The following is a 25,853-nucleotide window of genomic DNA, read 5'->3' as shown; positions in this document are numbered from 1 at the left end:
AAAATACAGCCGAACCATATTCCAGTCCAATCAGAGAGTGCTGCAAGCACCTCTACCGGTTTCGAAACTTATTAGTCTCTCATCAGGAGGCACATATGCTGCTTCGGGACTGCACGCTGGGGTTTGTTTTGGTTGGATCAGGGAGAGCAGCATATGTGCCTCCTGATGAGAGACTAATAAGTTTCGAAACCGGTAGAGGTGCTTGCAGCACTCTCTGATTGGACTGGAATATGGTTCGGCTGTATTTTCGTTTTGCAACGAAATTGAAAATGGTTATTCATTTTTTATTTACATTTACTCTGTGTGGAGTATGAAGGGAACCAGTCTCGTTGGAACTTTACCGCGCTGAGCAGATGGGACGTGAATTGTAAATTGTAGAATTCCCTCATCTTCCTTAGTCTCAGCATCCGTATGGCTTGCAAATTGTAGAAGCCTCGGAGGTGTAACCAGAGAAGGTTCCCATTGTTTTCATTCTGGTGGGATATGCTATATGCCATTAGAGTGAAAACTTAGTCTTTTGCTAGCAGTTGCCGCTAGGGCATCTATGCCATTTCGTTCGTTGCAATTCGGGACTGCACGCTGGGGTTTGTTTTGGTTGGATCAGGGAGAGCAGCATATGTGCCTCCTGATGAGAGACTAATAAGTTTCGAAACCGGTAGAGGTGCTTGCAGCACTCTCTGATTGGACTGGAATATGGTTCGGCTGTATTTTCGTTTTGCAACGAAATTGAAAATGGTTATTCATTTTTTATTTACATTTACTCTGTGTGGAGTATGAAGGGAACCAGTCTCGTTGGAACTTTACCGCGCTGAGCAGATGGGACGTGAATTGTAAATTGTAGAATTCCCTCATCTTCCTTAGTCTCAGCATCCGTATGGCTTGCAAATTGTAGAAGCCTCGGAGGTGTAACCAGAGAAGGTTCCCATTGTTTTCATTCTGGTGGGATATGCTATATGCCATTAGAGTGAAAACTTAGTCTTTTGCTAGCAGTTGCCGCTAGGGCATCTATGCCATTTCGTTCGTTGCAATTCGGGACTGCACGCTGGGGTTTGTTTTGGTTGGATCAGGGAGAGCAGCATATGTGCCTCCTGATGAGAGACTAATAAGTTTCGAAACCGGTAGAGGTGCTTGCAGCACTCTCTGATTGGACTGGAATATGGTTCGGCTGTATTTTCGTTTTGCAACGAAATTGAAAATGGTTATTCATTTTTTATTTACATTTACTCTGTGTGGAGTATGAAGGGAACCAGTCTCGTTGGAACTTTACCGCGCTGAGCAGATGGGACGTGAATTGTAAATTGTAGAATTCCCTCATCTTCCTTAGTCTCAGCATCCGTATGGCTTGCAAATTGTAGAAGCCTCGGAGGTGTAACCAGAGAAGGTTCCCATTGTTTTCATTCTGGTGGGATATGCTATATGCCATTAGAGTGAAAACTTAGTCTTTTGCTAGCAGTTGCCGCTAGGGCATCTATGCCATTTCGTTCGTTGCAATTCGGGACTGCACGCTGGGGTTTGTTTTGGTTGGATCAGGGAGAGCAGCATATGTGCCTCCTGATGAGAGACTAATAAGTTTCGAAACCGGTAGAGGTGCTTGCAGCACTCTCTGATTGGACTGGAATATGGTTCGGCTGTATTTTCGTTTTGCAACGAAATTGAAAATGGTTATTCATTTTTTATTTACATTTACTCTGTGTGGAGTATGAAGGGAACCAGTCTCGTTGGAACTTTACCGCGCTGAGCAGATGGGACGTGAATTGTAAATTGTAGAATTCCCTCATCTTCCTTAGTCTCAGCATCCGTATGGCTTGCAAATTGTAGAAGCCTCGGAGGTGTAACCAGAGAAGGTTCCCATTGTTTTCATTCTGGTGGGATATGCTATATGCCATTAGAGTGAAAACTTAGTCTTTTGCTAGCAGTTGCCGCTAGGGCATCTATGCCATTTCGTTCGTTGCAATTCGGGACTGCACGCTGGGGTTTGTTTTGGTTGGATCAGGGAGAGCAGCATATGTGCCTCCTGATGAGAGACTAATAAGTTTCGAAACCGGTAGAGGTGCTTGCAGCACTCTCTGATTGGACTGGAATATGGTTCGGCTGTATTTTCGTTTTGCAACGAAATTGAAAATGGTTATTCATTTTTTATTTACATTTACTCTGTGTGGAGTATGAAGGGAACCAGTCTCGTTGGAACTTTACCGCGCTGAGCAGATGGGACGTGAATTGTAAATTGTAGAATTCCCTCATCTTCCTTAGTCTCAGCATCCGTATGGCTTGCAAATTGTAGAAGCCTCGGAGGTGTAACCAGAGAAGGTTCCCATTGTTTTCATTCTGGTGGGATATGCTATATGCCATTAGAGTGAAAACTTAGTCTTTTGCTAGCAGTTGCCGCTAGGGCATCTATGCCATTTCGTTCGTTGCAATTCGGGACTGCACGCTGGGGTTTGTTTTGGTTGGATCAGGGAGAGCAGCATATGTGCCTCCTGATGAGAGACTAATAAGTTTCGAAACCGGTAGAGGTGCTTGCAGCACTCTCTGATTGGACTGGAATATGGTTCGGCTGTATTTTCGTTTTGCAACGAAATTGAAAATGGTTATTCATTTTTTATTTACATTTACTCTGTGTGGAGTATGAAGGGAACCAGTCTCGTTGTAACTTTACCGCGCTGAGCAGATGGGACGTGAATTGTAAATTGTAGAATTCCCTCATCTTCCTTAGTCTCAGCATCCGTATGGCTTGCAAATTGTAGAAGCCTCGGAGGTGTAACCAGAGAAGGTTCCCATTGTTTTCATTCTGGTGGGATATGCTATATGCCATTAGAGTGAAAACTTAGTCTTTTGCTAGCAGTTGCCGCTAGGGCATCTATGCCATTTCGTTCGTTGCAATTCGGGACTGCACGCTGGGGTTTGTTTTGGTTGGATCAGGGAGAGCAGCATATGTGCCTCCTGATGAGAGACTAATAAGTTTCGAAACCGGTAGAGGTGCTTGCAGCACTCTCTGATTGGACTGGAATATGGTTCGGCTGTATTTTCGTTTTGCAACGAAATTGAAAATGGTTATTCATTTTTTATTTACATTTACTCTGTGTGGAGTATGAAGGGAACCAGTCTCGTTGGAACTTTACCGCGCTGAGCAGATGGGACGTGAATTGTAAATTGTAGAATTCCCTCATCTTCCTTAGTCTCAGCATCCGTATGGCTTGCAAATTGTAGAAGCCTCGGAGGTGTAACCAGAGAAGGTTCCCATTGTTTTCATTCTGGTGGGATATGCTATATGCCATTAGAGTGAAAACTTAGTCTTTTGCTAGCAGTTGCCGCTAGGGCATCTATGCCATTTCGTTCGTTGCAATTCGGGACTGCACGCTGGGGTTTGTTTTGGTTGGATCAGGGAGAGCAGCATATGTGCCTCCTGATGAGAGACTAATAAGTTTCGAAACCGGTAGAGGTGCTTGCAGCACTCTCTGATTGGACTGGAATATGGTTCGGCTGTATTTTCGTTTTGCAACGAAATTGAAAATGGTTATTCATTTTTTAAAGTTTTAAAAGTCCCCATCGATCCCATGTGTGCAACAAAAGTTATTCGGGGTCAAAGGTCAAAATTTGAGATTTTTTGGATTTTTTCGAAAACGGTAAGTTTTATCAAAAAAAAAACATCAAACTAAAGTTGTAGATCGTATTATTCTCAAAAAAATAGTCATTACAATTTTTTTCCTAAATATATATTATACTATTCTGAAAATATTTCTTCAAAAGATAATCAGTCCCAAACTGAATTTCCTCTATCCACGTAGCCTTGAAAAACATTTGGCTATACCATTGTTTAAAAAAGAACAGATTGTCTATTGTAAATAATGGCTACAGTATTGTCCGTAGGTCTTGTTCATATTATCTGTTTCTTTTAGTGCTAAAGGTTCAGTTCAAGTAAATATAAGTGCTTATTACAAGCGTCTACCATTTAGCAGACATTACGGGCTTACAGTGACAGCGGTATTTGACGGCTGCAGTGACTCGACAAAGAATATTAAAGCTGCAGAACAACGTCGTCGAACTACAAAAACATCATCGGGTTCCGAGATTATCTTTGATGAAAATATAACAGTTCAAGCGAATCAACAACAATTTTTCGCTAACATTAATAATAAATCTCGGTTCATTTCCATGTTAACTGACAAATTAACAGCTGCGAATATTGAAGTGAAACAAGCTAAAAATGACGCAGATGTCCTTATAATTGAGACAGCAATTGAAAAATTTAAGGCAACAAACACAACAATTGTAGTTGGTGAAGATGTTGATTTGTTAGTACTGCTTACTACAAGGACTCCAGTAGATAAAGTTATTTATTTTCTGAAACCTGGAAGGGCTCAACAGCGAACAGAGAAAAGTTTATCGTGTTATCCCAAATGCCAAAAGTACATTTTATTTTTACATGCGATAACCGGCTGCAACACTACGTCAGCAATGTACAGAAGGAGCAAAACGTCAGTACTTAAATTATTCAAAAAAAAAAAAGATTTGACTGACTGCTGTAAAGTTTGTACAGAACTTAATTCCACACCGCAAACAATAATTACAGAAGGAATTCGCTTTCTTCTTGCGGTTTATGGAGCTCCAAAAAAATTAGTTGTCTTGATAAATATCGATACTTAACTTTTGTAAAAAATACGCGAAACAAGAAACAAGTACAACTATCATGTCTTCCTCCAACATCAGCATCTGCTTTTCAACATTTGTATCGAGTATATTATCAAGTTCAAACATGGCTAGGCAATGAACTGAATCCAGAAGACTGGGGTTGGAAATTAATAGATAATACTCTGGAACCGATTAAAAAATTACTCCCACCTGCTCCAGAAAAACTCCTTAAGAGGAAACAGTAGCGATCAACAGGTAGGAAAAACGCGTTCCAAGATTGCGGCTGTAATTTTGAATATTTTTTCGAGATATTTGGCACACATATTCGTAATATAATAAAGAATGGCGGTACAGAGCCCAATTTGAAAAATATATTAATATTTGAAAATTACTCTGTAATTAAATACAATATTAAAAAAACGAGCCTGTACCGCCATTAAGAAGAACAAAAAAAATACACTTTCTTCAAATAAACTTTTTTATCCGATGCCTAGATTTTGTGTCATTTTGGAACTACTAAAATTTTTTATTTCATTAGTAGTTCTAAAATGACACAAAATCTAGGCATCGGATAAAAAAGTTTATTTGAAGAAAGTGTATTTTTTTGTTTTTGTTAATGGCGGTACAGGCTCGTTTATTTAATATTGTATTTAATTACAGAGTAATTTCCACATATTAATTTATTTTCAAATTGGGCTCTGTACCGCCATTCTTTATTATAGTACGAATACGTGTGCCAAATATCTTGAAAAAATATTCAAAATTACAGCCGCAATCTTGGAACGCGTTTTCGCTACCTGTTGATCGCTACTGTTTCACCTTAACACTATTTTTTGCAATTAATGTGCCAAATGTGGATGTAAAAAAGTCGGGTTGCTGTGTTCTCTAGCGTGTACCAACTGCCAAGGTCAGTCTTGCTCAAATGTCCAGTTTAGTACAACAGAGGAAGACTCCTGTGATTTTAATACAGAGACCAATGACTCAGTCACATTTGAACAATTTTTGAACATCCAGCAAGAGGAAGAAGATAAAATCGAAGAAGACTTGACTGTTGAAGTAAACTTTCAAGAATATGAATCTAATTAAAATTACTAAAGAAATCAAAACAACAGTTAACCTAATAATCAATAGCAATATCAATAATCAATACCAATAATAAGGTAAAATCTAGAACTTGACCGATATTGTTTCCTTAAATTATCCTAAAATTGTCAAAACAGTTAGTGGAGTAGGCCTACAGGGGAAACCAAGGTAAAAAAAAGCGCCGAGTACGCTATACCTCACAGGTGGTGTGGAAACGTGTGCATATCATGTATAATGTGACTCTGAGGGCCGGTTGTTCGAACGCTAATCAACAATGATCTTTATCAAATATTTAATTACTGTCACAACTGTCAATCTCAACTTTGATTGGGTAACTGAAAACATAATTATTGATTAGAATTATGAAATAAGATAATCAGTTATGTTAATAATTGTTATGTTAATTGATTCACTGCTCTCATAATTATAATCAATTATGTTTTCAGTAAAGTTGACATTGACAGTTGTGACAGTAATTAAATATTTGATAGTGATCATTGTTGATTAGCGTTCGAACAACCGGCCCTTAGAATCGCGATATCTCAAGAATGGCAACTCTTGGAAAAAAATAGTAAGGACTATTTTTGTAGAGAATTTTAAGATCTACAACTTTGGTTTAAGGTTCTTTTTGATAAAACTTACCATTTTCGAAAAAAATCCAAAAAATCTCATATTTTGACCTTTGACCCCGAATAACTTTTGTTGCACACATGGGATCGATGGGGACTTTTAATACTTTATTTGTTATGATATACCCTAGCTCTCCACCAAAATTTGGCTCTCCGGCAATTTTTGTTATTTCAAATGTCTATATAGACCGGGTTAGAAACTCATTTGGATTACGCTTAAACAGCATCGGACAATGCTTTGAAGTGGTCTCATGGTTGCGTTTATTTTCGAAGTTAAAAATGCGGCAGCCGTCGCGCCGACAGCTTTTTTATGAACAAAATTTCATGCAAGATATGGCCCACGAGATCTTTTGAGATGCCTACTGTCTCAGCTATCTCACGCACCTTTAGTCGGCGGTCTACCAATACGAGATCGTGGGTTGCTTTGATGTTATCCTCAGCGGTAGCCGTTTTCGGGGCACCTGGGAGTGACTTATAAAAAATCGACGTGCCACCATGTTGAAACTCGTTTACCATTTTTTGACGGTTTCCATCGAAAGAGAAGTGTCACCGTTTACAGCATTCAAACGCTTTTTGATTTCGCTGCGGGATTTCCCTTCGAAAAACAAGAGTCAGATCACCGACTGATATTGCTCTTTTTTCATTTTTCTAAAATCCCCAAACACGCCCACTTACACACGCGGTCAAAACAAGACTACACGAGTCCGATTTGGCTGATATTTCGACATAGGCCGTCTACAAGAATCTATTATACGATGGTGTACATTTCTCTTGCGACAGTGGCGTCATCGAGCGGAGAGGCTAAGTACTTATCGGACCACCCACGTATACAGTTGAGTCCACGATTCTTTACCCGTGCGTCATCATTTGAAGGGTTAAGGGAAAAAACAAGGAATGTCACGTTATCTTTGTTTTGAGAAAATAGGAAATTTAATGTTTGTGACTACATATCTTTAAACCATAGCACTGAAGAAATAGTATTTATTTTTATTTAGTAAACTTAAAGTACTTTGTATTTAATACACAAACACATTTTAACCAAATTTAAAAAAAAAAACAGATAAAAAAATTAAGAAACTACCTAACTACAAATAAAAACTGAAAAAATCAAGGACTGTCCAAACATCACGTTGTATTTTACATTACATTATTATTTTACGTTACAAACATTTAGTTGCACCAGCTGATAGGAAGGCTGAAAACAAAATTATGGCAATAAAAATTATATCAAAAGGCAATGCAATATTTTTTTGATAGTCTAATGATGCAATGGTCGCCTGATTTTTTTTACTTTTTGCGAGCAGTCTCTTTAAAATTATAGAATGTCTGTGCCTTACGTTTGTGTAACTCATTTTGAATTGTTAATTTACGAATTTCTGCAGCAACCTTGACATAATTTAATGATTTTAATTTCGCCCGGAATTCATCACATGCTGAACATGTGTCTGATCTTGGGTAACCAAAGGATAAATTAAATTACGCTTAACTCTAACTTTATTTGCCGTGTCGTTTCTAACACTTCAAGGTTTTGAGCTATGGTTGTACGGAAGGATCCTGAAGATACCATGCACAGACAAAGTCACCAATGAAGAAGTACTGCGGCTACGGAGGATGAACACAACCGCAGATTTAGTCAACATCGTGAAAGGCGTACTTGGGACTTGAGAAATTAAGGTAGATACGAGCTATTCCAATGCAGTTTACAAGGTAAAATTAAAGGAAAAAGGGCCCCAGAACGAAGAAGAATATCCTGCCTTGCTAATATGAGAGCATGGTTTAGAAATATCTCAACACAACTATTCCGTATAGCAACCAACAAAGTCATCATCGCCAGAATGATTGTCAACGTTTGGAACGGACAGGCACCCTAAGAAGAAGAAGAAGTTTCTAACAAACATAAACAAAGTAAAATAAACGATTAAACTCAAAATAAAAACGTAGTTATTTTTATTTTTGTTCAAGTGGACTATCCTTGTTTTTATCTTTCATGCGTGGACGTTTCCAGTTTTTATCCTTCATAGTACTGTTTTAAATAGATATATTTATCGGACGGTCCACGTTATTATCTACCAGTCTACTGTAAATAGTAAATACATAACATATCTGTTAGATAGTGTCACTATCTCAATTTCTTATAAAGTGTGACATTCCTTGTTTTTTTCCTTCACCCTTCATTTAAAGCATACAAAGTAAGTCGAAAATCTATTCCACGCAACAGTAAGTGACAGAAAGTGACTACTGCTCCGACCACGGATTACATTAAAAAATTTGACGTTATCAAATAAATAAAAAGTAAAATGTTAGTTTTGCATTAAAATTTTGTTTCACAATTACAGCTACATTTGAAGTAGCTTAATAAATTCTTTTAATATCATTAGTGCAATTTAATATTGATTATAATATAAATATTTGAAAAAATATTTTCTGTTTGTTATTGATTTCACTTTTACGGAAACTTAAACAAAATCATTCCTTAACTGTGAATGAGGTTAACTTTGTATGAAATTAATGGAAAAATATAATACACTTACCATAAAATTTCAAACTCCAATATAAAATTAGTTCTGAAAACAACTACTGTTTGTGTAATATAACTTCTAAATGCAAAACAGGACAACAAACAGCAAAAAATCCAACAAACTGACAGTGACAACGAACCATAAACATCACAAAAAGAAATTGTACTTAAAATCTTAAAACGTCCCAAGAGTCTTTTTTGTACCTATCTCTTTTCGGTGTATTGAGTCTAGAGCGTTCATAAAAATAACATGTGTCTTTACTTAATAACAGACAGTAGCTGGTTTGTCTTTAGTTTCATGCGTGGAAGACAATGATGCTAGATAAAAAGTATGCGTTTTATCTCGCCAGGTATTAATGACGCACGGTTAAAGAACCCTGGACCAAACTAGACGTCGAACGAATCGTTTTTATTGTCCTTTTCATGATCATTTTTCAGTGCGTAACAAATGATAGGAAAAAGGGTAAGTCCGTGATAATACACATTTATGACATTTATTCTAACATGACATTTTAGTTAAATCTGACAGTTGTCACATTTTATTTTTAATTTGGAATAAAAACAAATCAAATGCGTTTCTTGCATTTATAAAATGATATTTTCTTTGATTTGTATAGTGTTATAAATTATACAGATTATAATTGTAATATTATTATCTAATTAAAACAAAATTATTTTTTTATTATGGCGCCATCTATCGACAACTAGAATAACTAGAATAAATGTTGTAAAAATGTCACCGACGAAATGTAATCACCGACGTGCCTTTTTTTCTGTCACATACAATTTAATGCGTTAGAAAGAAATCGAAAAACTGTGACGCACTGAAAGATGATCATGAGAAATACTGTACGTTCTAATATCTCGATTTTTTCACACTGTTTTTCTAGAATTCTGTTTTTAGCTTCTCTGGCAGCTTTTTTTATCTCTGTGTAATCGTTAGTAAACGCTGATATGCTTCTTTTCATGCATATTTCAGTGAGTCACAAATGATAGAAAAAAAGGTAAGTCCGTGATAATATACATTTTAGTGACATGACATTTTAGTTAAATCTGACAGTTGTCAAATTTTATTTGCAATTTAGCATAAAAACAAATCAATTGTGTTTATTGCATTTATAAAATGGTATTTTCTTTGATTTGTATAGTCTTTTAAAATGTTCAGATTATATTCGTAGATATATTATACAGGGTGTCCCGAAAAGATTGGTCATAAATTATACCACAGATTCTGGGGTCAAAAATAGGTTGATTGGACCTCACTTACCTATATACAATAGTGCACACAAAAAAGTTACAGCCCTTTGAAGTTACAAAATGAAAATCGATTTTTTTCATATATCGAAAATTCTCAGAGATTTTTTATTGAAATTGGGCATGTGGCATTTCTATGGCAGCAACATCTTAAAAAAAAATTAAAGTGAAATTTGTGCACCCCATAAAGATTGTATGGGGGTTTTGTTCCCTTAAACCCCTACAAACTTTTGTGTAAGTTCCAATTAAATTATTATTGTGACACCATTAGTTAAACACAATGTTTTTAAAACTTTTTTGCCTCTCAGTACTTTTTGGATAAGCCAGTGTTTATCGAGATATTTTGAATATTTGTCGAATCCACTACATATTATTTGTATATGGTTAAGTACGATTATACTCGTAGAGACCTGTTAATAATCTGAAAATTTTTTACAATTTACATTTTTAGGTATATTTTGAAAAAGAAGCTACATCTCGATAAAAGGTGACTTATGAAAAAAAGACTAAAAGGCTAAAGTTTTAAAAACACTGTGTTTAACTAATGGTACCACAAAAATAGTTTAATTAGAACGTACACAAACATTTGGGGGGTTTAAAGGAACTAAACCCCCATAAAATTTTTACGTAAATATATTGAAAAAGAAGCCGCATCTCGATAAAAACTGGCTTATCGAAAAAATACTAAGAGGCAAAAAAGTTTTAAGAACGTTGTGTTTAACTAATAGTACCACAATAATGAATTAATTGGAACGTACACAAAAGTTTAGGGGGGTTTAAAGGAACAAAATCCCCATAAATTTTTTATGGGGTGGACAAATTTCACTATAATTTTGTTTTAAGATGTTCCTGCTATAAGAATGACACATGTCCATTTTCAATAAAAAATCTCTAATACTTTTCGATATATTGAAAAAAGTCGATTTTCATTTTGTAACTTTAAAGGGCTGTAACTTTTTTTCTGAGCACATTTGTACTATGGTAAGTTAAGCCCAATCGAACTATTTTTGACCCCAGAATGTGTGGTATAATTTATGACCATTCTTTTCGGGACACCCTGTATAATTCGCAAAGTATTGTATGTTCGATTACAGCGCCATCTATTGACAGCTAGAATAAATGTTATAAATGTCACCGACGAAATGTAATCACCGACGTGCGTTTTTTTCTGTCACATGCAATTTAATGCGTTAGAAAGAAACCGAAAAACTGTGACGCACTGAAAGATCCTCATGAGAAAAAGCATATGCGGCGTAGTCTTTCCCCTTAGCTTCTCTTATTCCGTCGGTCTTCAAGTAATAATTGTTTTTCACCCGATTGATGTTATACATTAAGCTGGCTACTCACGGTACTGCGGTGTCGTTCGACAAGATTGTCGATGATCTCAATTCTGCAGTACTGCAGCAGACAGGCCAGTCTCTCTGTAGTACTCAGTCAGTCACAATTTTGTTGGATTCACGGTCACACATGAGCAAAATTTTTGCCAGTTAGTCGAATTCGACAAAATTGAACGATGCCGCAGTACCGTGAGTGGCCGGTTTTAGTCTGTGGTTGTGGAAGGCTCCTAATTTTGGTACTTGTATTTTTACGGTATGCGGAAAAATAAACAGTACTGAAATTCATATGCCTCAAATTTGTATGTGTTAAGGCGCATTTAAATCAAAGCGAACACGAACGAACGAACGAATTCGTTCGTTAACTTTATTGTATTTGTACAGCGAATCGAGCACGACCGAACGAATTCGTTCGCATTCGCACATGTTCTAACCGATGTCGGTAAGTTAGCGAATCATCAAAGGATATCGTTGTTCAATGTGGACAGTGGATAGACGGTAGCGAACGAATTCGTTTAGAAGTACTGATTTAATTTATTAACAAACATTAGTTTGAGAGGGTTGTTTATTGTATAGTTGTGAAAACATAATTTTGCAATATGGAATATGCCTATGAAACCCAAAATCGAAGCTATATAATATAATAAAGAGAAAAACTGATGCTTGTTTTAACATTTCTATAGGAATAGGTTGTGATGTCTCTGAACTAAAAAAATGAATTAGCTTCTGGCATCATTTAGACGAGAAAGACAAAAAGACGGTTCGAAGTGGTTTGCTTTTAAAAGCCTAATGTTTTTATTGGATAAATTTCAACCCAGAAACACTAATGAGGTAACCAAATCAAATTAATTGCTAAAATTAATTAAAAGCAAATTTATTTTGATACACCAATTTTACAATTTATTATTTGAACATAATATAGTCATAATATCAAGAGCAAGTAACTTTTTCGAGGAAGAATTTTAAGAAAGCTGGTTCTTTATTACATATTTTATTTTCTAAACTCCCTCAAACAGCGTATAATACCTGCTACCTGCTATTTTTGTAAGCTATTATTGTATTAAAATTTACCCAGCAAGAAACACGAAAATAAACTTAAACACAATGTGTGACTGGCACTGGCCCATCAGCCATCTTAAAAACATCTGCGGGCAATATGCACTCCGGATCATCAACGAATGCGAACTTTCGCTTCAATGTAAATGGCCCTACTTTGTAGCGAACGAATGACCAAGTGAACACCTACGAATTCGTTCCTTCGTTCGTTCGTTCGTGTTCGCTTTGATTTAAATGCGCCTTTAGGCGCCGAAACGTATTGAGTGGTTTCTGAACGTTGTTATAACGTTTGTCAATATCATGTTAATGTTAGATACCTACTTCAGGATGGTTCTCAGTTTTGCAGAAACAATTTTTATAGTGGAGTATTATTTTCGGCCATACGGAAAAGATCACGAAAACGGTCCAAGCTTAAAATAAACAAGGTTTCAGCAGGACCGGATAACCTGTCACACTGCCAGGGAGTTTCTTCGAATACTGTGCGATCATTTTTGGAGCTGCCACTCACCAGAACTAACGCCACCAGATGCGTACATATGGGGAATGCTGAGGGGGTCACCGTCTGTCATTTCGGAATTGAGGACTAGAATTAAAGATTTTTTCGTGCCAGCGGCAGTGGCGGATCTAGAAATTTGCCTTGGGATGGGAAATTTGCCTTAGGGGGACCTTCCAATGAAAATCCAACCAAAAGACATAAAAAAGATAAACTCAGATTACATAAAAGACATAAATAATACCTTATAGGCATTAAGTTCCCCTAATTTTCCTAACTAGCGTGTTTATTGGGTTGAATTTGTCTTTCTGTGGTTTCGGTTTCATGTGAGCTAATATATTTTTATGTTGGAACAATTTTTTTTCTTAAAATTTGGACCTTGTTAGGGTGGAAATTTCCTCATTATCCCGTCCCGTAGATCCGCAACTGGCCAGAGGGCATCTTTAACATCTGTTTTATCGGGAACGTGCGTCGTCGTGAATGCTGTTTGCAAGGCTATATCATGTATTATAGATATAGAAATAATCATAAACATTTCAATTTTCATTTCAGTACTGTTTATTTTGCCGCATACCGTATTTAATTATAGTAAACAGTTCGTGACTTTAAACAATATCAGTATTCACGTACGATGGTTCAAAATCAACTCAGGTTATTTAGGTTTAAGAATAGTTAAGAATTTATATTATTATATTTATATTATAGCTTTCTAGTTAATACTTAAGGGTGAATTATCGCAAAACAAGTCGCTATACTCGTAATTCAGATTGTTCGAGAGTACCTATTTTGTATGCTCCACCTATGATCTGTTACAGTAAATATCAGTATGTTTTAAATAATAAAAAAAAAACATAAAAAATGTTTGTGTCCCAATAATTTTAAGCATGAGTTTATAATTAAGTGGTTATAAGTGATAATATCATTGAAGATGTATTTTTGTATTTAACTAATTTCAAATTTAAATACATATATCTTTATTAATTTTATATTATTATTTTGTAATAAAATATTCAAAACAGAATATTGCGAATTTGTTTTTCCTATAAATTATTTTTTAACAAAATAAAAAAATCTTCTTTATAAGCAATAATTGCGCACAAATCGCAAATATCCATGACAACAAATCATGACTTAGGATTCCAATTTATTGAACAATTCCTTATTCACCCGATATGGTTCCGTCAGATTATCGTGTTTTTCCTAGATTAAAAAAAAATTTAAAACATCGTAAATTTCCTTCCTAAACATAGGTAATGTAAGTTGTAGGCTTCCGTTGTAGAGCAAGATGAACATGTTTTTTTATACTTTAAAAAGAGGGTAAACCCTGTAGTTGGCTGTATACCTTCAATATAACAACGTGGAATGAAGTAAACACTTCTGTTGTATATAGGCATATGAATTTATTAAAAAATCCTTAAAATTTATCCACGAAGGAGTGGAAGTACAAAACGTTTTCGGTCAGACTGACCATCATCAGTGTAAACGTCCAGTGTACAAGTAATTGTAACTAGCCTCTTCAATAGGTATAAAAACCTCTAAAATACATTATTGTTACATTCTATATTAAAAAGTGACTTAATGTCGACCACTTTTTAATATAGAATGTAACAATAATGTATTTTAGAGGTTTTTATACCTATTGAAGTGGCTAGTTACAATTACTTGTACACTGGACGTTTACACTGATGATGGTCAGTCTGACCAAAAACGTTTTGTACTTGCACTCCTTCGTGGATAAATTTTAAGGATTTTTTAATAAATTCATATGCCTACATACAACAGAAGTGTTTACTTCATTCCACGATGTTTTTTTTAGTCTCGAGGCGATTCAAAATTCTTTAATAAATTGATCCAATTAAGAGGAGAGAATGTTAAACAATCAAATATGTACCGGGTGTCCCAATAAGAATGGCTCTCGGCCATATCTCGGAATCGTTTGTAGTACAGCTTTGAGAAAAAAATATTTATAACAAAAGTTGCCTCGGGAAAAGCCTGGAAATTATTTTCATAATTGTAGGTCCACCGCTAGAGGGCGTAATTGAATATCAAAAATTAAAAAATCAAAAATTTACAAAATTTACCTAATGAAAGGACACTGGAAATCCAATCATCGTATTCTTCATAAAATTATGCGCATATTTAATTTCACAAGTTTATGTCAACCTTTGCAAATAAGAGGTGGGGATGAGTGGGAAACTTCTTATGAAAAAATGGCTGTAAGTCCGGTTCTGCTAAATCGAATTTTGCATACTTGATCTTGTTGAAAACATGTCTTTTTCGTCAATGTAAGAGTCTTATTTTCGAAATAGCCTAATAAGTAATATGCCAGCTGATAGACGTTATTTAATTATGTTCGTAAATCTAGTTTTCTTTGGAGAATATTAAATACAAGTATGCATTTTTAATCCTGTATTACAAAATTAGACCAAATTAGCAACATAATACCGAAAACCAAAAGATACTTGTCGATGTCGATACTTTTTTCTATCTCAAGATATCTTAAGAAACGTGTAAATTTTAAACAACTGTTAATGTTACCAGTAAACGAAGTTAAGGAAATGTAGTGTGCTATGGAAAAACCAAAGAAGCATTTTCCAGATGGAAACGTATATAATTAATTAAAACAACAATAAGAGTAGTGATGAGCGAGACTGGTCTTGGTCTTGCGGTCTTGGTCTTGTTCTTGCAGCAAGACCAAGACCAAGACCAAGACCGCCTTTTGGTTGCACGACCAAGACCAAGCTTGCAAGAACAAGACCAAGACCAAGACCGAACCTTGCAAGGCCACGCAAGACCAAGACCAACCTGCAAGACTCTTGCACTTTTTTGAAAAAAATTGGTTTTTATTATTTAACTTTATTTTTTTAGTTCAATAATATATACTGACATTGTAAGAAACCTTAAACAATATCGAATTTTTTAAATACATAATATTTTGGTTATATTTTTAAGTCGTTTTGATTAAGTCAAACGGTTTGCATTTTCTCAACCTTCAAAGTGTCCAGAAGGCAAGTTTTCAAACGGCGATAGTTCAAGGACAATTGAAATTACTTGTAAGGCAAAAAAATGTAATTATAGATAGGGTAATCCATTTAAAAAAAATGCAATTAAAAACGGTTTTTATGTACCAGTAGTTTTCGCTTTTTTGTCTAATAAAAATACTGACACTTATTTCAATTCTTTTCGCATAATCGAGGAAAAATGTAGGTCGTTAAATTTAAAATTAATACAAAAAATATCATAATAGATTTTGAAAAGGGATTCACAATGCTGTGAAAGCATTGTGGCCTGAATAAAAAATAACTGGTTGTCGATTGTAATGTGTCAAGCTTGGTATCGCAAAATCCAAAGCTTAGGTTCAGTTTCTGAATAATGACAAAAATTCCGATACTGGGAAATTTTTAAAATAATTTTTTGGATTAATTTTTTACAATCAACGAAAGTTGGAAGTTGAATTATTTGTGAAAATCCCGGATGACAAACGCGTAAAGAATTTTACTGATTTCATAGTTGAAAACTATTTGGAAGAATCTAGGTTTTCCCCAGAAAGGGCCAGTACTACAAATAGTATGTGCCGCACTTGAAATGCATGCGCATCATTTCAGTGTGTTTTAAATTCTAGTTTTTACTACCCACATCCGAATATTTTCAACTTTTTAAATGTCATAATGGGTATTCAATCCAAAAATATGTGCAAAGAAAAAGTGCGAATAACTCGTGTTACGAGAGCAATGTAGTTTAAATAAAATTAAAGAACTGCAAGATAACAAATTACAGAATTAAGCGTTTATAACTCCCCATTAGGTTTAGTTATTATGTTATAGTATTAGGTCTATAAATAGGTATGGTAAATATGTACGTATTTACTAAAAAGTATGTTTTAGTTAGTTTATAAAAAAGTTAATTATATTAAATAATGATTAAATAGAGTAAAAAATGTTTGATTTTTGTGTTCTCTTAAAAAAATTTAATTTATGTTCTTAAATTTGACCCTCGTAGGATAAATACTACAGTGTTCGAGTGAAAGGAGCAGATCGTTATCTGTTAACAACTATAAACCGTTTATCCCTTTTCGTAAAATCCGTGAATTGAAGGTCCCCGACCATTTGTGGCACCTTTAGAGAAGCTCTTTTTCTTTAACATTTTATTAAAATACAGGGGCAATAAACAATAATCCAAACTCAAGACGTAGTCTGAAGGCAGGCGGCAGGATGCAAAACACAACGCGACACAACCGAAGGCCGGCAATTGCAACAAGGGTTGAAAATGCAGGTTTTTCCTACTGATAAACATTACCATTATAAAAATATACTCTAATCTCTTTATATAGAGAGAAATAATTAGGTCATTAGGTGAACGTATAATGTTAAAATTGGTATCCGTTTGAAACTACATTCTACATTCTGTTAAAATTTTAAAGCAAAAAATATAGTTTCATTCTTCACATCTTTATTTATTTCAATGTACATTTTATTCGAAATTGTTTGGTTCAAATTATTACTACCAAAAAAGCAAGACCAGCAAGACTCTTGCAGCAAGACCAAGAACAAGACCGGCTAGTGCAAGACCAAGACCAAGACTGCCTTTAAGCTGCAAGACCAAGACCAAGCTTGTAAGAACAAGACCAAGACCAAGACTAGCCTGGTCTTGGTCTTGTTCTTGTTTTGCTCATCACTAAATAAGAGAAACAACACGATAAAATATAACAAAGAAATAAAAGCAACTACTTACTTAGTGACGACCTAAATGTTCAAATTGTTGCCCATCATTTTCGATGCAAGCATTTACTCTTTCAAGAGTAGATTGAACAGCAGTCTCAATTTCAGCTTTCGCAATGCTTTGAATGGCGTTTCGTATTCTCTAGATTCTAGATAATGTGTTCTCGCGTAGTGGGCCTAGCGGCAAAAACAAGGTCTTTACTCCGTCCCCATAAATAAAAGTCTAAAACAGTTAAATCTGTTGCTATTAAATCTACTCTTGAAAGAGTAAATGCTTGCATCGAAAATGATGGGCAACAAATTGAACATTTAGGCAGTCACTAAGACTAAGTAAGTAGGTAGTTGCTTGTATTTCTTTGTTATATTTTATAGTATTGTTTGTCGTATTGTTGGTTTAATTAATTATATACGTTTACATCTGGAAAATGTATATTTGTTTTTTCCATAGCACACTACTTTTCCTTAACCTCGTTTACCGGTGACAGTAAGAGTTATGTTTAAAATTTACACATTTCTTAAGATATCTTGAAACATAAAAAAGGTATCGACATGCGGTTTTCGGTATTATGTTGCTAATTTGGTCTAATCTTGTTATACAGGATTAAAAATGCATACTTGTATTTAATATTTTCCAAAGAAAACTAGATTTCTGAAAATAATTAAATAACGCCTCCTAGCTTGCATATTACTTATTAGGCTATTTCGAAAATAAGACTCTTACATTGAAGAAATAGAGCTGTTTTCAACAAGACCAAGTATGCAAAATTCGATTTGGAATCAACGGTATTACAGCCATTTTTTCATAAGAAGGTTCCCACTCACCCCCACGTCTTATTTGCAAAAGTAGACTTAAAGTTGTGAAATCAAATATGCGCAGAATTTTATGAAGAATACGATGATTCAATTTCCACTGCCCTTTAATTAGGTAAATTTTGTAAAGTTTTGATTTTTTAATTTTTGATATTCAATTACGCCCTCTAGCGGTGGACCTACGATTATGAAAATAATTTCCAGGCTTTTCCCGAGGCAACTTTTGTCATAAATATTTTTTTTCAAAGCTGTACTATAAACGATTCCTGAGATATGGCCGAGAGCCATTCTTATTGGGACACCCGGTACATATGTATGTACTTACAAAATAAACTTTCAAATTTAGATTAATTCTATAGTAGGCTAAGCGTTTTTCAATGTATCCTCGTATTATCTCATTTTCAACCACAACGTTTGATCATAAATTAGTTATATTATTGTCTTTTATTACTATATCTTTCTTTAACATATTTTTAGGTATGGTTTCTATGTTGCATTGAATGTACTACAAGCCTGCTCTGCTACTTTACTTGAGGAGATACTCAGCGAACATGAAACTATCTTAACCATAAATCAAGTTCTTTATCTATTGAATAGAAGCGATCGGTTATTCAGCAATTACATGGATCATTGGGAATCTATTTTCAAAAAACCTTATAAAGAAAAAAATGTCATAACTCTGTTAGCTTGTAAATATCCAGAACTTTTTCTAGAGTTGCACCGTAATGAAAAAATTTGTTGTGACAAGTTGACAGCTTCAGCCAGTAACAGTTTACTTCTGGTTCTTAAGGAAGAACTTTATAGCGATTCACACAGATTTGGTAAAATACTGAATACCAGAAAATTAGTTAAGAGTCTCGGGTCGGAATTTCAGATATTTTACAGACATCTGATGCCAAATAAGTTTGAAGATTTAAATGAAAATTCTTTATGTATTCAACTCTTAAAATATGTTCCAAAAAAAACCAGATGGGAATTATTGACCCAATCATTAAACACTGTTTTTCCACAAAATTCCATTAAAAAATTTCTGGAAATTATCGATGAGACTATTTTAAAGTTGAATCCAGGTAAAGATGTAATATACCAATGGGCTAGAATCAAATATGAGAACAGCTCCGATGACAACTTTTTGCAATACTATCCTAGTTCTGAATCCATTCCAGTTATCAAGGAAATGATAAACCTCTGCTCTGATATGCGAAATAGACAATCGTTAATAAAACATTTGATTAGCACGTGTGCTCACAACAACGATTTGTTATGTTTGGATAAGGTTTTGGAATATATAGTTTCCAGACACAAGAATGAAGAGCCTCATGCTTATATGAGACAAATACAGTTTTTACTGACGGCTTTCAAAACGGAAAAATTTACTAAAGAGCACTGGAATTTTATACAGCAACAACTTGTTTTAATGCGTACAAAGGATGTTCTTCATTATTCAGAGTATATTGATATAGAAGTAGCATTTCTAGAATACTCATACAAAAATGATCGTGATGCTTTTAAGTTAGAAGCTACCGAGTTTATGAAACGTGCCTGTGATAACTCGTGGAATTATAAACGGGATTTTGAAAATTCTAAATTGAAATATGAACTATTTCTAGAATTAGTGTCGTTGTTTCTTAAAGAGGTACCATCGACATCTAAGTATTACAAAGATGTCCAAGCTTGTTTAATACCTGAATTAGTTGATTTGTGCAAAAAATATCCCGAAAAATGTATTAATATATCAGACTATCCAGAATTTGTGTCTGCCATTGAAACCATATTGGCAAAAAATAAAGAATTTAGCTACAGCGACTTTCAAGTCATAACATCCATATTAACTTATAACATCGAGTTTCCCCAGTTTGCGTTGACTTGTTTAACAGAAGCCAAGATATTGGAAGTATTAAAAAATATTACCTATTTATACAGTATATGGCCTTTTATAGAGTCTCTTACTTCAAAGAAATGTCTTTCAATATTGGAAACAAACATTCTATATTCCTTGATTGGCCAATTTGATGAGAATGAATGGGAATTGAGGTATATATTTAAATCCTTAATTGTACATCACCCAAAAATTATTTTGAAATATATAAATAAATTTGTATACTCGGTGCAATTTTGCAAGGAAATGAAGCATTATTCTCATCTGAAACTGGATCAAAAGATCTGTGATCATTTTATAAATGATTGGTCAGAAGCAACAGACGAAAGAAAAGAAACAGCATTGAATATTCTTATACAACTATTAGACGAGGACGAATTTACTAAATTTTTTAATGAACACTTGAAAATGACTCTGGCTAAAAATAAAAATGCTGATGATATCGTCTTCAATAAAATTCAGAACCAAATACTACGTTCTTTTAAAGATGTATTGATTCCACAGAATTACATACCTTTATTATTAAATTTATGTGACGGAAATTTACAGGAAGCAGCACTACCTTCTTTTTGCAGTTTATTTGCACGATCTCCCGAAAAAGTTCTTTATTCTTACATTGAAAATATGTTTAAGCAAAACTCACAAATGCAAGAATGTAGTTTAATATTAAGTAACCAGTTTTTGGAGCAAAATTATGTTGTTAAATTACTCAAACTTATAAAACCAAACTCGTATTCTACGCTCAAGTTCATATGTTTGTTTGCTCTAAAAGTGTTTGTTAAAACAGAATCTGAAGATGTATTAACTTTATTTATAAACTTTACGAACATGTTTGAAGAATACGATAGAGGAATATTTTCTTCTTTTGTAAAAACGAAAGTATCCAAGAAATATGCTTTTCGATATATTGAAACTTGCTGGAAAATGATCGAACGTTTCATGTTAGGAAAGAAGAAAAGTTACGACTTTTTGAACAAATTACTTACACGAGCATTAGATGAAGAAATTGTAAAATCTCTTTCGTCAACATTTGTCAAAAATATAATTATAAGCTATTTCGCAGAAGGTGATAAACGTTTGTCTAATATCAACTCCTTCGTCTTGTATTGTTTAGCCTATCGAGAAGAAGACAATGAAATTAATTATAAAATGATATTTCAAATGCTCGCCAAACAGAGCAAAGGAAATATTTGTTTGTTCTGTTACGATTTCGTGGAATTTCAAAATAATATAAACCAACAGTTATTTGTTGATAATTTTATACAACATTGGAAACAGAACTTCGTTGCTAAGGATACAATCAATGAACACATTTTGCTGAATCTGCTGTGCAAAAGTATGAACGAGTCAAAAGAAGATTTTGCAAAAAGTGTTGTAGATTATCTTCTACGATCAATTTCTGATGTAGGCCCTTTTGTTTATGTAGTTTACGCTAGAAACTTGGATCAGTTACTCAGTAAAACCAAACGGTATAATATATATGATTTACTACATTTAATGTTACTATACAAACCATCATCAACAATATATATTTTTGTACTTAATCTTTTAAAGCCTGTGGATGATGAAGAAACTGAAGAGGTGAAAACTACTTACAAAAGTATATTAGGAATATTAAAAGACTCAAAAGAACCTATTGTCAAATGTTCTTATGAACAGTATGTTTATAATAATAATAATGCTTTCTAATAATCTTAATAGCATTCTCAACATACTTACACCATGTGCAAAATTTCATGCTTCATTTAACAATGTTTGCATATTCGTCACTGGCGTTGCTAAACACAAAACTGCACAATGCATTTACTATCCGAAGAAGACCTAATTCTTCTTTTGTTATCGTGAATTACATTATCTACTAATAATGCAGTCACTTACTTTTCGAATAGATGAAAGCTCTACTCGTGTAGCTTACCTTGAGTAAAACTGATCCAATGATTTCAGTCTAATGCTGAGGTCACACTAACGTTAACGTTTAATGTTCATTATCGTATTAATTTAGACAGCAAAAATTATGCGCATTAAAGGGACTGGACACACTTATTTTAGCGCGTTTTAAACCGACAAGTGACGTACTGAAGTCCTTTGATGTGTCGAAGCGACCGCCACTCGAGCTATTGCCTAATGCTTAACGTGATTAATAAAGACAATAACAAATTAGCGCGCTAAGTCGTGGCTACACTTCCCTTTAATGTCAAATAATGCGACAATTAACGGCATTAGACGTTAGTGTGGCCCCAGCGTAACAAGCACACCAAAATATAACAGAATGAATCAAACTTGGTCGTAACATGCAACTAATAAAGCCGCATACACACTTGAGGCATTGGCCTCGAATGAGCGTAATGGTCGACAATTAAAAGAAAATTGAAGACATTTCAATTTTTTGTTTGTTTATTACGGAATAAATTTATTTAGATTGCCCACATATTGTTAACTCGCTTTCCGATTCATTACTAAAAAGAGAGAGTTCAGAGTAAAAACGGGATGGCTGTTTGGTTATTCGGGGCGTCCTAGTTTTTCCTGTGCTCACGGAGCACGAAGCGAATGCGTGCTCACTTTAAAGTACGGACAATTTTCGACTTGTTCTGAGCGGTGCGGATCCATTTGGCTATTGATATGAGTAAAACAGGACAAACGAATGCTTTAGGGCGATTACTCCAGTGTGTACGCGGCTTAACATTTGATTGATACTTACCTTTTTCATCGATTATAATTTTACGAAGTTACTAATATTAATTTAGTGTTATGTTAGATCCAAGGTACTACCCATAGATATATAATACTAGACTAAGCGCTGAAATCTAAAACTATTCCCACTGCGACAGAGAAAAATGTTTGTAAGCAGGGTATGCATCTCTTTCTAATCGATGGGGTTTATCGACCACGTGCCTTTCTCACTGCCGTCGATTAGAAAGAGATGCATTACTCTGTGAATTATTACATGCCGCGCAAGATCGAGAACGATATCGGCAAATTGTCATGGAAGCTACACGCGCTTAAAATTTGGGCACGGTACTTAAAGAACAAGAAGCATTACCCTGCTTACAAACATTTTTCTCTGTCGCACTGGAGGAACAATTTTAGATTTCAGCGCGCAGTGTAGGTATTATATTTAAGTACTACCGTTAACCAAATATCCGTCACATTTACCATTTCTAACTGGAATATGGATAAATATAAATACATAAAATACATAAATATTTTTAACTCTCTCTAACCTATTTCTTTAATTATACATCAGATATAAACAACGTAACTATCAATCTATCTATCTAAAGCCCTTTTTATATCATAAGTCCGGATATAGGCCTCCCCCTCTGACTTCCATTTTCTCTGTCTATTGCGATTTTTATCCATATTCGACCGACATGCCTATTTAAATCATTTGTCCACCTCATCTATGGTCTTTATTTGGATCGTTTTGATTTCCAGGGTCTCCAATGCAGCACCTGTTTATTTCCATCTATGGTGCTTCTGCCTGATATGGCCTGCAGCTTTCCATTTCATCACCATTACCAGATTACTGATATAGAGCGTTTCACGTTAAGAATAGAACCTTGCGGAGATAGCCCCATATATTTCTTATGAACGATAAAAGCGCGCCGATGCCACTCCGTACTGATTAAAATGATTCGTATATCGGCAGTCGAGTAGCCACCCGTGCCCGAGAGGTTTGGCAGCACTGATCTCCATAAGCGTAACGTTCTAATCTTAACGTGAAACAAAGTATAGATGGTTTTGCAGATATTTGTCCTTTCCATGCTATTCGATTTGACGTCTTATCTCCACAGTCTGATTTTCTTTGTTAAATTTTATGATTTGTCCCAACTATACGTAAATTGTAATCATTTTGTGTCATGATTGTTTTGTATTGCTATTGTGATATTCTCGGAGGTATTACTCATTGTTTTTGTGTTTCTCATAGTTTATTCTAAGACCGATTTTTCGTGCTTCTCTATCTAGTTTCAAAAGCACATTACTTAACTCCTCTTTATCACTTTCTATCGGTAAGACATCATCGGCATATCGTACGTGGTTTAGATATTCTCCACTTCTTTTTATTCCCTTCTCTTGTCGATTTAGTTTCTTGAAAACAAGCTCCAAGGCTTATTTAAACAGTTTTGATGACATTGTGTCACCTTACATCATTCCTCTGTTCAGTGCTATTGGGTCCGTGAGTTATTTCGTGTTTTTGCTTTCTGATAGATGTTGTCAATAAGTTTAGTATGTTTGTAATCTACCCTACTGCGCTTAGTGAGTACCTATTTTATTGCACAGTTTTCCACACTGTTGAAAGCTTTTTCAAAGTCTACAAAAGCTGCATACTATCGGGATATACGGGTCAGAAAATGTAATATTTAATATTATGTATTTGCAAATATGTTTATGTAAATTATTGTCGTATGTATTAGATACAAATAATAGTTAAATAACGGTTAAATGTTATACCTTTCTTTGTTATTTGAATTAAAAGTTTATTGTTATTGGGCAGCTAATAAAAGTTTTTATATTTTTAACTGTTTTTTATTAAAAATGTATTGTCATTAGGATAACTTATAATCAAATTGAAATGAATTACAGTAGAACCCCGCAAATCCGAACCCCGCAAATCCGAACTTTCGGCAAATCCGAACCAACGGAAAGTGAAAAAAAATTTTAAAAATTCAAAATAAAAATTTAAAAACATGTTTATTATGTGAGAAAATAATTGCGTAAGATGCTAGCTACAGTATTAAACACTGGAACATTAATGGGTGAATAAAAGCGTCGAGTTAGACTAAACACAATCAATAAAGGAATGTGCATAATATACATTTTCCATGGTATACTATGAACGAAAACATTGAAAAAGATAAGAAACATGAGAAACATAGTGTAATCAATATCCAGATTACAAATTAAATGAATCATTTACATGGCCGAATTTCCATGTCCCCTGACGAAACAAAACTACCGGCGTTAGCGATTTAATATTTCAGTGATCTAAATATTTTTCAGCTTTAGAATATTGGAGGCATAAACGTGCGGATAGGGTTTCGTAAAGGGATCGGCGGCAGTCCAAATCTTTTAAAAATCATCTTCGTTAGCTTCTTAGGCTAACTTTCGGATAATCCGAACTTTTCGGAATCCGAACAGGCTGTCCCCCCAATTAGTTCGGATTTGCGGGGTTCTACTGTACATACTAAATTTATGATAAGCCTAGGTAAAACTTTATTAAGTATTATCAGTTTATTTGTAACAATTCAGCAGTTCGTCAACAACCCTTAAAGACATAGTGAACCGGTATGACACGTTAGTGAAATTTATAGATTTTTAAGTGAAAGGAAACAAGGAAATATTGCTGAGCCAAAAAAACATGAAGGAAAACAATCAATGGATATTGATGACTTACATAAAAACGTTCTTTGAAGAAACATACGATTTGCTCTTTCTTTTAATTTTTAAGA

At 34.5% G+C, this 25,853-nt stretch overlaps 1 protein-coding gene across 3 annotated transcripts in view; it reads left to right on the top strand.

The window, feature by feature from the left end:
- LOC114337279 (uncharacterized) overlaps window positions 1-25,853 on the top strand; it is a 107,167-nt gene that overhangs the window by 57,239 nt on the left and 24,075 nt on the right. The window contains exon 3 of one of the 3 annotated variants that reach the window (XM_028287688.2): window positions 19,002-24,923. The exons of the other annotated variants lie outside the window; for them this stretch is intronic. Within the exon in view, the coding sequence (XP_028143489.1) occupies window positions 19,002-22,092 (3,091 nt within the window). The 3' untranslated portion in view covers window positions 22,093-24,923. Of the gene's footprint in view, window positions 1-19,001; window positions 24,924-25,853 lie in introns of those variants that run through there. 3 annotated transcript variants of the gene reach the window in all.

This window comes from Diabrotica virgifera, chromosome 4 (assembly GCF_917563875.1).
Source record: "Diabrotica virgifera virgifera chromosome 4, PGI_DIABVI_V3a".
In the NCBI taxonomy this organism is placed as follows: domain Eukaryota; kingdom Metazoa; phylum Arthropoda; class Insecta; order Coleoptera; family Chrysomelidae; genus Diabrotica; species Diabrotica virgifera.
This window is presented reverse-complemented; position numbering and strand designations above follow the sequence as displayed.